We start from the raw sequence: 15,096 nt of genomic DNA, 5'->3' as shown, positions 1-15,096 counted from the left end.
ACAGATACAATATGATTTTACTCATATGTAAGATGTAAAAAAAAAAAAAAAGAACAAAGGAAAAAAAGAGACCAAAAAACTGACTATTAAATACAGAGAACAAACTGGTGGTTGCCAGAGAGGGGGATGTTAGTGGGATGATGGGTGAAATAGATAAGAGATTAGGAGTATACTTCTTGATGAGCACAGAGAAATGTATAGAATTCCTGAAACATATATTGTACACCTGAAATAATGTAATACTGTATGTTAATTATACTTAAATTTTTAAAAAGTATAAAAATTAAAAGAAATTAGAAAAAGAAGGTGGGTTGTTATTGTAGGGTATTTGTTTTTGTCTGATTTGACTTGCTCTTGGTCTATTGCCATGTAATAGTCTGCTAACAATATTGAAGAGGAATGTTCAAAACTCATATATTATTAGTATTACATTAGCAACTTCAAGTAAGCCTGGAATAGCTAAATATAATTTGTTAAGACCAAAAAAAATTACAAAATACTTTTTAGAATTTAAAATTGGAGCATAGAACAATTATGTGTTTTCTGTTGTCTGCTAGAATTTGCACTATTAGCTACATTGCTTTTTTATCTATACACTCAATTCTGTAATGTTTAGTGTAGTTATATTTCTTTCAAAAGGTTCTTTCTTTTGAGAATATCTTGATTTTGAATCTGATGATTAAGTTTAAAAACATTTTGTTTTGTAGCCATGCAGGATATACGTACTGTGGGTCCTGTGCTGCTCATGCTTACAAACAAGTGGATCCCTCCATTACGTAAGTAATACACAGTTTTGTTTAAGTGGGAGAAGGTTGGGAATTATAACCACTTTGTCACAGAAGTAATTTGTTTTGGCATGCTTATTGTTAATACTTGATTTCATTAGGAATTTAACTTTTTATATATTTATTATACCTTATATAGGGTATGAAAAGCTTTCATACTGTTTTTCATTGAACATTTAGTTTTTACTTTTCCTTTTGTTGGTAATATGTTTAGTTCTGGAAATATAGGAAGATTAAATATTTTGGTTTTTAAATTTTTTTTTTTGCAACCAGGAGATGAGCATCTTTAAGAATGCAAAGCACTTTGTTCTATGTTAATCAGTTTGTAATTTAAAATTCTTTATTCTACTTGTTAAGTTGTGGTTAATGAAAGAAAATAATTTCTCATTGGCATGATGAGGTAGCTGAATTATTTTAGAATCTGACAGTGAATTTAATATGGTGTTTGAAGTATGTTAGCTCTTAACTCAATGAGAGCTCTGAAATTAGCTTTAAAATTTTTTTCTGGCAGATTGAGACTTACTAAATAATATACTGCTCTCTAAAATAAGAAATTTGTGAACTTTTAAAACCTTCTGCTAGAAATAGCCACCCAAATTACTTAATTTGCTGACCAGCATTTTATTTAAATAGTTAATTCACAAATGTGAACCAGTGTCAGGCTCCAGTGTGTACGCTGTTATACACACTGTGCAAATAGGTAAAATCAGTCGTCTCAATCCTGTCAGCTGTTGACTGTTAGGTTAGACTTGTGTTGGTAGAGGTGACGCATAGTCATTCAAAAGAAGTAACTCACAGCAGCCCTGATGTAAAAAGAGTCACTCCCACAGCCTCATCCTTTGCCTTTGAGCAATTTGTTCAAATTTTTAAACAAAAGAGCTGTTCTTTTTTGTTTTTATGTAGTGTGCTCTGCACATTGTATCATACCTTTGTTGGAATTTATTTTTAGTAAGTTTTTAATAATAAATAAAATGATAATGTTGCCAAATTGATGAGGTTTTGGTTAGCCCTGCCTCATTTATGATGTTTTGAGGTGTGTCTTTAATAAGTACTTCTTAATACATATTTAATATACAATTTCAGGTAATTTATTTCATGAGTAAGAACAAAAATAAATTAGATTGGAAAGATTTTCAAAAGTTTCCTTCATTTCGGCCTATAAACAACTATAATCAAGGTTAGTTAATATGACAGCCTTTTGCATGCCTGTTTGATGATGTTATTTTCTAGAACGGTACTCCTGAATTAAATTTGTCTTAGTAATATGTAGGGAGATATAGAACCTATATTGGTAGATGCAGAAAGCATGTATTAAATAAGTTGATAGCAAGTTTGAATGGAATGAAAAAGAAAAAGGAAGAGAGCCAAGGACTAAGATGATGTTAAAGGAAGTGGTAAAAAGAAAGGCAAATGATATGTGAAGATGTGATCAGCTTATTTTTGTAATTAGTGTATAATAATTGAATTTTGAATAAATAAATCTGAAGGTCCAAGCATTAAAAATAATTGGTAATCATAGCTATATTCTCTTAAAAGTGGCCCTTCTTGAGACTGGCAATGTTTCAGAGTCCTTTGAGAAAAATAGAGAAAGAACATCTTTCTGGGAACTATGAGAAGTTTAGAGAAAAAATAACAGTCCAAGAGAGAAGATTAAATTCTCTGTCACTAGCTTCCATTCTTACCTTCCACATTAATCCATTCCCTGCATGTCAACCAGGATCATCTTTTGTACTGTCTTGTGCTTTGATTGGATCTTTTACCTTTGCATGATTTTGTAATATCTTACATGGAACATTTAGAAGATATTTCTTTCTTTCTTTCTTTCTTTTTTTTTAAAGATTTTATTTATTTATTTGACAGAGAGAGAGAGTGAGAGCAGAAACACAAGCAGGGGGAGTGGGAGAGGGAGAAGCAGGCTTCCTGCCAAGCTGGGAGCCCGATGCAGGGCTCGATCCCAGGACCCTGGATTCATGACCTGAGCCAAAGGCAGACGCTTAACGACTGAGCCACCCAGGCGCCCCTAGAAGATATTTCTTAATTGAATTATGCAGATCTTTTGAATGTTGACATTTCATCATACAGTGCCAAAAAATCACATTTGTTAATATCACCACAAATTTCATCAGAAATATCTTTAATTATTGGGAAGCTGTCCATCTCACAGTGATAGAAGTTTTACAGAAGTCTAATTTTCACTTAAAAGCTTCAGTTATGTCTTGGGCAATGTTTTCTTTGAAGTTGGCAGGCCCATTTTGTTCATTTTCTAGAAAATTTCTGCCAGATACCTAAATTGGAATAGCCGTAATTTGTCTGCAGTCATTTTTTGCAGTAAAAATTGTGTTCCATGAAAAAAAATGTCTAGTTTAGATCACACTCATAATCACACAAATGTTTTCCCCAAGACATAATTCTGTATATAGCAAAAGTGCTTTATGCATTTATCACCATCAATTTAATACATTTTGTTGTACAGAATATTTTTATAAAACTGTATTCAGAATTCAAGATTTAATGAAATTAAGTGAAACTGGACTAAAAATACCCAAAAAACCTTGGTGTGGGTGAAGGTGAAGAATACATGACTAGCAGTACATTTTGATTCCATTACCTTGATCACAGTTCTAATGTGCCAGTGGTTTACCCAGCCTCATTTTTGGACCGTGAGAACAAATGTCAACACAGTGGAAAAGGCAAATAAATCCCTGATTATTATGAAAATAGTTTTGATTTTGTGGACTTCTTGAGAGGGTCTTGTGGAATCCACAGTTCACAATTTGAGAAGTGCTCTGATACAGGGTGATTGGATTTAGATTATGGGTGTTGGGGAAGGCATTTCTTTTTTTTTTTTTTAAAGATTTTATTTATTTATTTGAGAGAGAAAGAATGAGAGACAGAGAGCATGAGAGGGAGGAGGGTCAGAGGGAGAAGCAGACTCCCTGCTGAGCAGGGAGCCCGATGCGGGACTCGATCCCAGGACTCCAGGATCATGACCTGAGCCAAAGGCAGTCGCTTAACCAACTGAGTCACCCAGGCACCCTGGGGAAGGCATTTCTGAGGAAATGATTTTTAAGCTAAGCCAAAGGAACAATAGCACTTGTGAAGGGTTTGAAGTAGGCTGAGTTGTGTTCCAGTCATAAAGGAACTGCAAGACCAGTATACGTAAACTATTGTGATTAAGGGGTGGTGGTGGTGGGGGGGGAAGTAATGCATGACGGGGCCAGCGCATTTGAGACTTCAGAACCCGTTTTAAGGAGTTTAGATTTTATCCTCTAATTATGAAAGGTTATTGAAAGACCTTTTAAGCAGGGGAGTGATGGAATCTGATTTATGTTTCAAAAGGAGTGCTTTGGTTGTTTAAGGAATTAAAAAATGATATATTTAAGTAAGTTGTCATATTTACTGTTGCAAAGTCTTTTGCTAGTACTAAAACTTTATTGAAAACCTGGAACTCAGGATGTATTTAGATAGTAACTTTATTTTGATTCAGATTTTTCAGAAAGCCTTACAGAGTAGAAAAAAGAGCAAAAGGAATCTTCTTTGGGGCCACATGACATTTAATTTAGTTAAGATATCTCTAACTTGCCAGGAAACATCTTTAAAAAATTACTTGTATTCCATTATTTAAAATAAGTAGTTGAATATTCATGAGGGCAGATACTCAGGTAACTTATTTATTGGTTGCACAGACTATACTTCTCATAGTAAGTAACTCCACAAATGTGAATTCTCTGGAGGTATTATACATAAACTACATTTATTTCTAAGAGAATACCTCTTGACTTTTTTTCATATTAAGGGTTTTTTTTTTTTACATGTGTGACGACAGTGATGATATGCTAATATTTATCAGTTATTCATTTAAAGGCAAAGCACTTTGCAATTAATTGAAGGGAGAGAAAGCGGCATTGCTTCCCATGCCTATATTACTCGTTTTTCTCCAAAATATTCCTGTGGCCTTGGTGTTTATGGATCTAGCAATCTGGCCCCCCCCAAAGAAAATGCATTATTTTTTATTTACATTATTTTCTTTTTGTTAGCATAAGCTAACAAAGAGACCCATTTTTAGATTACTAATGTGCACTTTATTCCCCCTTCTTTTCAGTGATGTCCAGCCTATTTTTTGGTTTATTTTTGGGTTTCTCACTTATAAGGTTTTCATATTGATGTGACCTAAACCTCTTTTTCCCTGTGTTGCATATGAGTGAGTTTCTGTTAGACTGGAAAGAATAGAGTACACAATTGTCTAATTTAGATGGTGGGAGCTCTTTTCTCCACCAGTCTTATCTTTTCATCTAGGTTGGGTCTGGCAAAAAAGGCCAACAAAGTAAATAGTCTGATATTGCAGGGGACAATTAGGCTTTCCAAGGTGACCTTCAGTGTTTATTTCTGGAGTAGTGCTTGTATTTTGGTCACTATTAGAACCTTGTTACACTTACCTAGAAATGTATCTGTGTCTTGAGTTTTGTGTGTGTGTGTGTGTGTCTTGAGTTTAAATTGATATTTTAAAAGTCATTTCATATTTTAGTTATATATGCTAGATTTCCTAAGAGTATTCTGATTTAAAATATTCTGTTCCTCTGTCTTGTCATAGAAATGCATTCCTCACTCATGAAAATGCCTTCTTTTTCATACTTGATTCTTGGTTCATGTAATACTTGTCCTTAGGCAAGTCACCTAAACACTCAACCATGATCTATGTCCCCTTAATTTAAAAACTTGTGATGATGTTTGTGTACTGTTAAAATAGGAGAGCATAATGGTTACCACTTTTGTTTATTTAGGAGTCTAAATTTGATGTGATTTTTTTTTTTTTTGGAAATGGCTGTTGACTTTGCTTAGAGTGGTGATGATAAGAAGTGAGTATTGGCAGTGGAGGCAGGGGATGAAAAGACTAGAAGTGGCCTGTGGATGAAGTCTTTATGTTTGCTATCTGGGACATCTTGAGGAAGTTTTGGGACTCTAAACTGAGAATCTCTGTTTTTCTTATCCACATCGTCCTTACCGTCCCTCCCCCCACCACAGCAAGTAACATATAGCAAACAATAAGTTAATTTTCATAACTGTGATTGAATTTTATGAAAATAAATATATTGCCTAAGAACATTCCTTGGCTTGCAAGTTTTTGATATGAAAGAACTAGCTCATGTCTTAGTCTTTGTCCATTAATTGAGCGATGAGTGTAATTAATTTTTTCTAGGTACATAGCTTATCATCTATTCCCTACTTTCTCCTAGTTTTGGTTTTTCAAAAGTAAGTTTGTATGTGTGTGTTGGGGGAGGTTTCGTTCATTTGAATCTGGGAGAACAGAGAAAATGGATAGTTTTGGAATTTAGATTGTAGTGATGTTTGAGATAAAATGAGGGGAAGTTAATTTTGCTCTTGATGTCAAGATAAAGGGATTGTAAAGATTTAAGTTATAGTTTAGCCCACTTCTTTTCTTTAGCTACAGTGCAAATAACACATAATCAAGTTTCTTTGCTTTTGAGAATGACTTCTACCTACTTGAATGGGAACAGGGAAAGCTTATTATACAGAATTTTTCTCAACAAGATTCCTTTTTTCTCTCCTATGGTAGAAATGTGGAAATAGCTTTATCAGAAGGGCTCTTTGTAATGATATTTTGTACGGAGTTTTAGAAATTATACTATCATGTTTTTTTATTAAAGTTTATTAAAGTTTTATAAAGTGTATTAAAGTTTATTAAAGTTGGTAGATCTTATGAGGCAAGTTTAGAATGTGTTAGAATTTTGAGATTTTATTTATAGCTGAAATGTTTAAATTCAATGAATATAGCTATTGAAAACCTTCTGTATCCTAGGCATTATGAATACAGAGATGATTTTAAGCATAGCAGTTGATTTACGGTAGGTCATTAAATCAGTAACTAGTATGGTTCTTTTTTTTTTTTTTTTTGAAATGGTCCAACAAAAAGATGAAAGATGAGGCATTGAACTTAATTAACTGAGGATCAAATCAGTTTTGGGTATATTAGTTTGCTAGCGCTGCCATAATAAACTATCACGAAGTAGGTGGCTGAAAACAGAAATTTATTTTCTCTCAGTCTGGAGGCTGGAAGTCCAAGATGAGGGTGCTGGTAGGGTTGGTCTCCTGAAGCCTTTCTTCTTGGCTTGCAGATGGCTGTCTTCTTGATGCCTCTTCACATGGTCACCTCTCTGTGCATGTGTGCCCCTGATATCTCTTCTTCTTCTTATAAGAACACCAGTTATTGAATTCAGGCCTTATCTGAGTAGCCTCATTTTTACTTAATGATCTGTTTTAATACCTTATCTCCTAATATGGTTACATTCTGAGGTACTGGGGTGGAACTTCAACATAAATTTTAGGGGTACATAATTTAGCTCATAATAGTAGGTAATGAAATCAGTCAAGAAAGAAAATGGTGCCACATGTGATTTTAAAAATTACTTATTTTTTTCCCTTTTATTTAATAAGGTTTGTGTAGAAGTACAATTGTTCTGTGCTTTTTGTTGTATATCTCCTAGCCGGAGAATTTTCATCCTTGGGCCTTCTCATCATGTGCCCCTCTCTCGATGTGCACTTTCCAGTGTGGATATATATAGGACACCTCTGTATGACCTTCGTATTGACCAAAAGAGTAAGTATATAGAAATCTTATAGCTTTAAAACAGCTAAAGATTTTTTTAAAACAAGTTAATTAAAAAATTAAAAATATGAATATCATAAGTAAGATCTCAGTTTTAAAGATAAAATTGATTTCAACGTATTTGCAAAAAGCAAAAACAAAGAAGGAAGATCTTCTGTATGCCTAAAAGACGACTAGAGTTTTTTTTGCCAGTCACAACACAAAAATCTGTCAGATCCACTGGTCTCCAGCCTGTTCATATTACATGTGTATTCAGGGAAGTGTCTTGTACTCACTGTACCATGGCACAAGAAATTAGTACCCACAACAACTTGAAGAAAGATTCTGGGCATGATAGTCTGACTCTATGTATATTACCTTCCTCATTGTAAATAAGTCATGATGATAATGCCTTTATTTCTTCTCAGATGATTTTTATGGGGGCAACAAAAGTGAAACACTAAACAGAGGTGCTTCATAAATCTTAAGTGTATTTTATTTTTAAAAAACATGTCTCTTATTTTGATATATATTTTCCATAGGATTCTAGAAATCACACCTTTTATTAAGTTGTGTCGCATTTTATACACTGAATGTGTAAATTAAAATCTTTTGATTTTATAATAGTATTTTTGGAGGAGTGGGGAGCATAATTTTAAAAATATAGAACAATAGAGAGAATAGTGAAACAAATATTCTTGAACTTACCATCCACAATTGACTCAGAATTTTCCCCTTAACTCAGTTTGCTTTCCCAAAAGCCATCTTCATGAGTTTGCTTTGTATTCTTCCAGTTCATCACATTATATTTTAAGTATGTTGGGTGCTTATTGTTTCAAGAAATCTTGGAACAAATTCTTCTGTAGGATGAAAGAAGCCATTTGCAAAATAGGCAATCACCTCTTTTTCCTTATTTTTAGGCCTAATTTTTCATAAACGGGGTTTTAATTATTACTGAGTATTAGTAATTTGTTAGAATAATTTTTACTAATGAAACTGGAGTATAACTAGCCTTATTACTCCCTGTGATGCTTTTAGGTAACATACTTTATTTTTAAAATCTTGTTGGGGCATTCAGAAAATTTTGGTTTTAGATAGCTTCCTAATAAAGGAATGGATGATATTTAATCAGGTATAATTTTGCAGAAAAAATGTCATGCCATCATTTGTTTGTTTCTTTGATATTGGTAAGCCCATTTAAGAATGTAGTTATAAAAATGTTCTGTTTTATGATAAAACAAAAATATTCTTATATTACTTTTTTTACATATTAAATTTCATCTTTTATTATATCGTATCAGTTTTTAAGTATAATTCATCAGAAGGGTCTGAATTACTAGATCATTTTAGAATTATTTATGGCATGATACTATGTTGAATTTATGTCCTGGTCTGTCCCAGAAGCTTAATTTTTAATTTTGAGGAAAATAATATGCTTAATAGGAATTTTCTGTTCTTTGTCTGGCAGACATCTGAGATGGGAAATAATAATCCCATAGATTTTGTTATAAAACAAAACAAAACTTAAAAACTATATCATTAACCTCACGAGTAGGTAGAGCAGTGGCTTTGCCATGTTTTACTAGGAGTTCTAATCAACTGTGTTCTTGTTGGCATGTGCTGCTTAAGTCAAGAAAAAGCTTAGACCCAGAGGTGATTTTAGATGTAATAAAAAGAACTGATGAACATTTTAAATGATTATTTTTATATAACTGTGTAACATATGAAAATGCTGAGTAGTCATCACATGTATTATTGCTTTGTTTGGTATGTAAAAAGCTAGTTTTTTTCTTCTTTTTTAAAGATAAAAATGAAGGAAAATATTATGTGGTACTTCTGTCTCTTGCCAAAGCATTGTAGTTTTTTGTTGCTGAATGGAGTCTCACAGAATAAGGATATACATTAATATATCTGTTTTACTATATTTTGAAATCTCTTTAGTTTACGGAGAACTATGGAAGACAGGAATGTTTGAACGCATGTCTCTGCAGACAGATGAAGATGAACACAGTATTGAAATGCATTTGCCTTATACAGCTAAAGCCATGGAAAGGTATATTGATTAATATAAGAAATCCCAGAGAAATCATAAGTATTAATTTCTTCGGAATTATTTTCACTGGGTAAAATAATCATTAGGATAAAGAGATTTAAAAAAATTTTTGTTATTTGAGGGTTGGCTGGCTCAGTCAGTAGAGCCTGCAACTCTCAATCTCAGTGTTGTGAGTTTGAGCCCTACATTGGGTGTAGAGACTTCTTAAAATTAAAAAATCCTTAAAAAAATTTTACTATTTGAAATGATGTAAAAATTTGAGATTGGATGTTTCTAATTTGGATTGAAGTTGGTTTTGAGTAGTTTGCCTATAAAGGCTGAACATGTGAGTTGACATGGTTTTTTATTAGGTGATAATGTTTCAAAAACCTCTGTGTGTATTTGAGTGGGTGTGTGTGTGTGTGTGTGTCTGCCTTTTATTCATTAGACATTTATCTCAGAATAACAAATTCTTTTATGCTATAAGTAGGTAATCATAAAATTTTAGATTTGGAAGTAATATTGGAGCTCATTTATTTCATCCTTATGCAAAGTACCTGAATATTTTTTATGATATGCTTGGCAGATTATTGTTTGGTACTTGCTAAAGGTCTTCCAGTGGTGGGATGCTCATACGACTATTAAGTAGGATGAGGACAGGGACAATACCTATTTTATTCTCCACTTGTATCCCACTGCCTAGCACAATGCCCATTTCATAGTAGTCATTAATTTATTTTGTAAAATGAGATAATTTTTAAAGAGCTTTCTTCTTTTAGGGCAGTATTCAGATTAGAAAGTCTTCCTTTTGTAGTCACATATGTCTAATTTTTTCTTTTTTTTTTTTTAAGATTTTATTTATTCATTTGACAGAGATAGATACAGCGAGAGAGGGAACACAAGCAGGGGGAGTGGGAGAGGGAGAAGCAGGCTTCCCGCAGAGTGAGGAGCCTGATGCGGGGCTCGATCCCAGGACCCCGGGATAATGACCTGAGCCAAATGCAGATGCTTAACGACTGAGCCACCCAGGCGCCCCTAATTTTTTCAACCATTTCCTTTACATGAACTTAATATTCCATATATAGTTCGACTAGTTCTAAATATGGTGAGATTATTCCTTCCCTGGATCTTGTCATTATATTCTCTTAGTAAAATACATGGTGTATTATACAGGTTTACAGTAAATATTTGTTAATTAAATGTATTAATGAAGTCTAAGATCACATTGACATTTTTCATGTTGGTATGGCTTACTTGCTATTGGCTAATACATTTGTGGCCAGCTAAAGCCCAAGGCTTTTCCCTACAGTTAAGTTGGATTATTTTCTCTCTTGTACTTTTGTGGTTTCTTTTTAACCCTTAGTTACTACTGTTTAATTTTTCCTTGTTGGTTTTAGTCTATTATGGCACTCATTTTGGATCATTTCTACTCCTAATTCTCTTATGAGAGAGTTATTTAACTTCTCTCATTCCACATCTATTCACAATGGTAACTATGATGCATTGTGTAAATCTGAAGAAGTTTCCAAAAAATCAGTGTGATATTAAATTATAAGCAGTATAATTTTAGGTTAATTGTGTTTTACCACATTCTAATCCTTCAGAAATTGTTAAACCAATATATGCTCTTTATTTCCTGGAATGCTAGTATAATCAGGACGTTCCATTCTTCAATTACATAGAATAATATAAAGCTTTTGTTATTTCTTGAAATATTAGCATATTTTGTCATGAGAAAATATATTTTAGACTTAAGAAAGCCAACAATATCCTTAAGGAAGTTTTAACAAAATAATATTTTTGTTGTTATTTCAAAAGTAAAACATGTAATGTTGAAAATTTAGGAAAATAGTAACTTAACCAAAATTCCTGTTCATAATTCCCCCTCTGTTAAATAGTGTTAAATAACCACTATTAAATATATCACTTCTCAAGAGATTTTCCCTCTCTCCCAGATTACATTTGCATCTCTAATACTGACTTTTAGAAAGTACCCAGTACTTTTCCTTTATAGTCTTTGCTGCACTCACTACCTGTATTACTTATCCATTACTGTGTGAGAGATTGCTCCAAAACTTAGTGGTTTAAAATCACAACTATTACTCTAAAAATTATTGCTCACAAATTTTAGGTCAGGAGTTTGGGCAGGGGACACCTTGCTTTGGTCCATGAGATGTTGACTGAAGTAAGTTGAGTGAGGCTCATGGATCCAAGATGGCCTTGGTGTTAGCTTTTATTTGAGATACCTCATTTGTTCTCTAGATGGTCTATTTGTTCATCAACCAGGGCTTTTCTCTCTTCTTGGCTTCTCTCTAGAAGGATAGCCTGGATTTTTTTACATGGTGATTTAGGGTAACCAGAGAACAAAAACAAAAGTTCCCAGTCTGTTAAGGCCTCGGCCTGAAACTACACAGCATCATTTTTATCACATTCTCTTTTTAAAAGCAGAACACAGTATTAGCCAAGGTTTAAGGGAAGGAGAAATAGATTCCACTTCTTGATGGGAGGAGTAGCATGTGTATATTCAGGAATAGGAGGAATTGTTGGTAGCCATCTTTGCAGATGGACTATGTCACAGTTCTTCTGATAGACAATTCAGTGTCTCTCCACCATGCAGTACTCAGTCCTCCTAAGATGCCCAGAAATCTCATTCAGTTAGGACCTCAGGTTCAAAGTCCATTACCTTATGATCTGCATTAGGTCATGATGTGGATGAGGCGTTCTGGGTACAGCGCCTCTTGATTTGGATACCTGTGAACTAAGAAGACAGGTTTTGCCCCACCCCCACCCGCCATTCACGCCATATACAATTTTGAGACAGGAATTTAAAAAAAATTGTTTTTAAAGATTTTATTTATTTATTTGATAGCGGAGAGCACAGGCGGGGGAGCGGCAGAGGGGAGAGGCAGAGGGAGAAGCAGGCTCTCCGCTGAGCAGGGAGCCTGACAAGGAGCTCGATCCCAGGACCGTGGGATCATCACCTGAGGCAAAGGCAGACGGCTTAACCAACTGAGCCACCCAGGTGCCCTGAGACAGGAATTCTTAACCACACAATAGATACTCTGTGGAGAGTGAAAGAATGGGAGGCATATAGCAGCCTCTGGTCCAAAGCAATTCTGAAATCTAATCAGGGAACAGAGAATGTTCTTTGATTGGGGCTTGGTTCTGACTTGTAGTAGTGGCTTCATAATTCCTTACTTTTCTGAGCTCTTGGCTTGGTCTTTTGGACTCTTGGCTCTACTCGCTGACTCATTTTTACTTCCTCATAAGAAATGGGCTTTGTTTACACCTGAGTATTCATTTCCATCTGCTTCATGTATGTGACAGTTTGAAAACTTAAAGGCCTCTTTTCATTTGGAACAGTGTTTATTTTAGTCTAAACTGGTAGAACTCCATTAAACATTGTGGATTTTCTGTATATCAGATTATAAGTGCATTCCATTAGGCAATAGTCACATCCACAGTTCAGTGAGTGACAGGACTCTCTCTACTTTGGATCCCAATATAGGGTCCTATAAGGTTCTTAGAAGCCCTTTTGCCTACCTGAGAGAGAATGTAAGCCCTATCTTATTAAGTCTTTCTATGGTCTTAATAAAGGATTTTATAGATGAATTTTTGATTTGATGATTGTGAGCCCATGATTTATTGGCAGTACTCTGGATTTGTTCTTTGTCTTCATGTTGTTTCTTTGACAATCTTTTGCTATTTGTAGAGGCTAGTGATGAGAAACAACTATTTGCCAACCAAGCAACTCTTGTGTAGAAATATTTCCTTTAAATTCTGCTTGTAATTCCTTAGCTCATGTTTTTCTTTTTTTACCTTCTCATACTTGGCTACAAAGTAGCCAGTGACACTTTGAATATTTTGGCTGGAAATCCTAGCTAGATCTATAATAGGTTCACTAGGTATATTTTTAATGTCCCAAGTTATTATACATGTGCTCATTCTGCTGATTGTTCTGCCCATATATCATATGGGCCCCTCTTCTTCTGGCCTTGTATGGCCGTTTCCTTACTGCTCTGGCAGTTCCCTGTCTCCTTCTCGCCCTTCCAGCTTCTGCCTGCCTCAGTGTCCTCAATGCCAGTGTTTTAGGTTTCTGTTCCAGTAGTACCCTTTCCAAGCACCACTTTTTATCTCACGTACCTATTGTAGCATAACAAATCACCTCAAAGTGCCTATGTTTTTTGCTTAGGACTCTGTGAACTAGAAATTTGGTCAGGGGTGAGTGGTGACAACTTGTCTGTGTTTCATCTGCTGCTAGCTGAAGCAGGCTGACTTAGGCTGAAGGCTCTAGGGCACCCTCACTTCTCGTCTGGGGCTGCGATGCTGCTGTCTCCTGAACCACCTTCGTTCTTGTCTCAGTGCTCTCCATTTCACCTGTTGTCACTTATCCTTCAGGGCCTCTCTCTTTATATAGTGTCCCTCTCCTCGGATAGGCATGGACTATCATGAAGTACATGGCAGTTCAGGGCAGCAAGAAAGCAAAACTAGAAATTTTCAGGCATCTTAATATCTGGGTTTGGAACTGGCACAGTGTTAACTTAGGCCGCATTCTCCTCATCCGAGCAAGTTGCAAGGCTAGGTTCAACGGGGAAGGGAGAAAGAGATTCTGCTTTGGATGGGAGGAGTGATGTGGGCATTCAGAAGTGGGAGGAATTTTCAGGGATTATACTTGAAGATAGCTTACCATAGTACCACTGTAGTGAAATAGCTCTTTTGGTGATTGCCTGCATATGTCCCCCTTCCTTGGTAGTCCCCTAGCTGCTCCCTGCCGGAGGACAGCTAGTTTTTACTGTACTTTCTGTGCCCAGCTCAGGACCTGGTACACAAAAGAATTCCCGTAATTAATTGTTGAGTGAATTAATAATGATCTTCCCATTATTAAATATTAAATTTTTTCCCAAAATGAGGTCAAATGTTCTTACTAACTGCGTTTCATATTATAGACATATTTCCATGTCTATAGACAGAACTTTCTAGAATATGTGTATATAATGCTTTAATCATTTGACCATTTAATTTTCTAACTTTTCTTTCATTTTTTTCACTGTAGTCTTTACAGATTTTTTAAATTAAATACCTAAGGTATTATTTATAATTCTATGTTATCTTAAACAGATTTAAAATATAATATTCATTAGAACTTTTAAAAGAAATAATGAGTAGTATAAAAGAAAACATGAAATGACCCATAATCTCCTTGCTTAGTTAACCCCATTGCCATTAAAAAAAATACTTGTACGGTACTGTCCATGGTTTGAAAGTATCAACAGCATCAAGAAGTATAAAATGAAGAGTTAAAGCCTCCCTCCTTCCCCTCAACCAGTGTTCATTTGATAGTAAACATTGTTACGTATATCCTAACATATATGTGCTTATATGTTTATATTATCTATATAAGATTTATATATACAAATACTTATTTGTGTAAATTAAAACATGTAAACGAGATCATATCTTACATACTTTATTCTGATCCTTTTTTCCATATATTATCTTCATTATTGAAATGCATAATAATTTTTACATTGCTTATAATTGTATTGAGAGAGTTAAGTTAGGATATATAGAAACCATCTATCTTGAAAAAAACAAAACTAGTTAACTCTGAAGATTAATAGCATTGGATCGCAGCCCTTCTTTGTTCTTGTTCAGTTACCTTTAACATCTCCCCA

The 15,096-nt window shown here is 34.4% G+C and overlaps 1 protein-coding gene across 9 annotated transcripts in view; it reads left to right on the top strand.

The window, feature by feature from the left end:
- MEMO1 (mediator of cell motility 1) overlaps positions 1 to 15,096 on the top strand; it is a 119,127-nt gene that overhangs the window by 71,940 nt on the left and 32,091 nt on the right. For 5 of the 9 annotated variants that reach the window (XM_073897235.1, XM_025868012.2, XM_073897233.1 and 2 more), the window contains 3 exons: positions 708 to 776; positions 7,289 to 7,401; positions 9,331 to 9,442. In XM_073897235.1, coding sequence (XP_073753336.1) covers positions 708 to 776; positions 7,289 to 7,401; positions 9,331 to 9,442 — 294 coding nt within the window. Of the gene's footprint in view, positions 1 to 707; positions 777 to 6,603; positions 6,650 to 7,288; positions 7,402 to 9,330; positions 9,443 to 15,096 lie in introns of all 9 variants that reach the window. The other 4 variants (XM_073897230.1, XM_073897229.1, XM_073897228.1 and 1 more) reach the window with 3 other exon arrangements.

This window comes from Callorhinus ursinus, unplaced genomic scaffold (assembly GCF_003265705.2).
Source record: "Callorhinus ursinus isolate GAN/ISIS: 27379988/994484 unplaced genomic scaffold, GSC_fseal_2.0 scaffold10, whole genome shotgun sequence".
NCBI classification, from domain to species: domain Eukaryota; kingdom Metazoa; phylum Chordata; class Mammalia; order Carnivora; family Otariidae; genus Callorhinus; species Callorhinus ursinus.
This window is presented reverse-complemented; position numbering and strand designations above follow the sequence as displayed.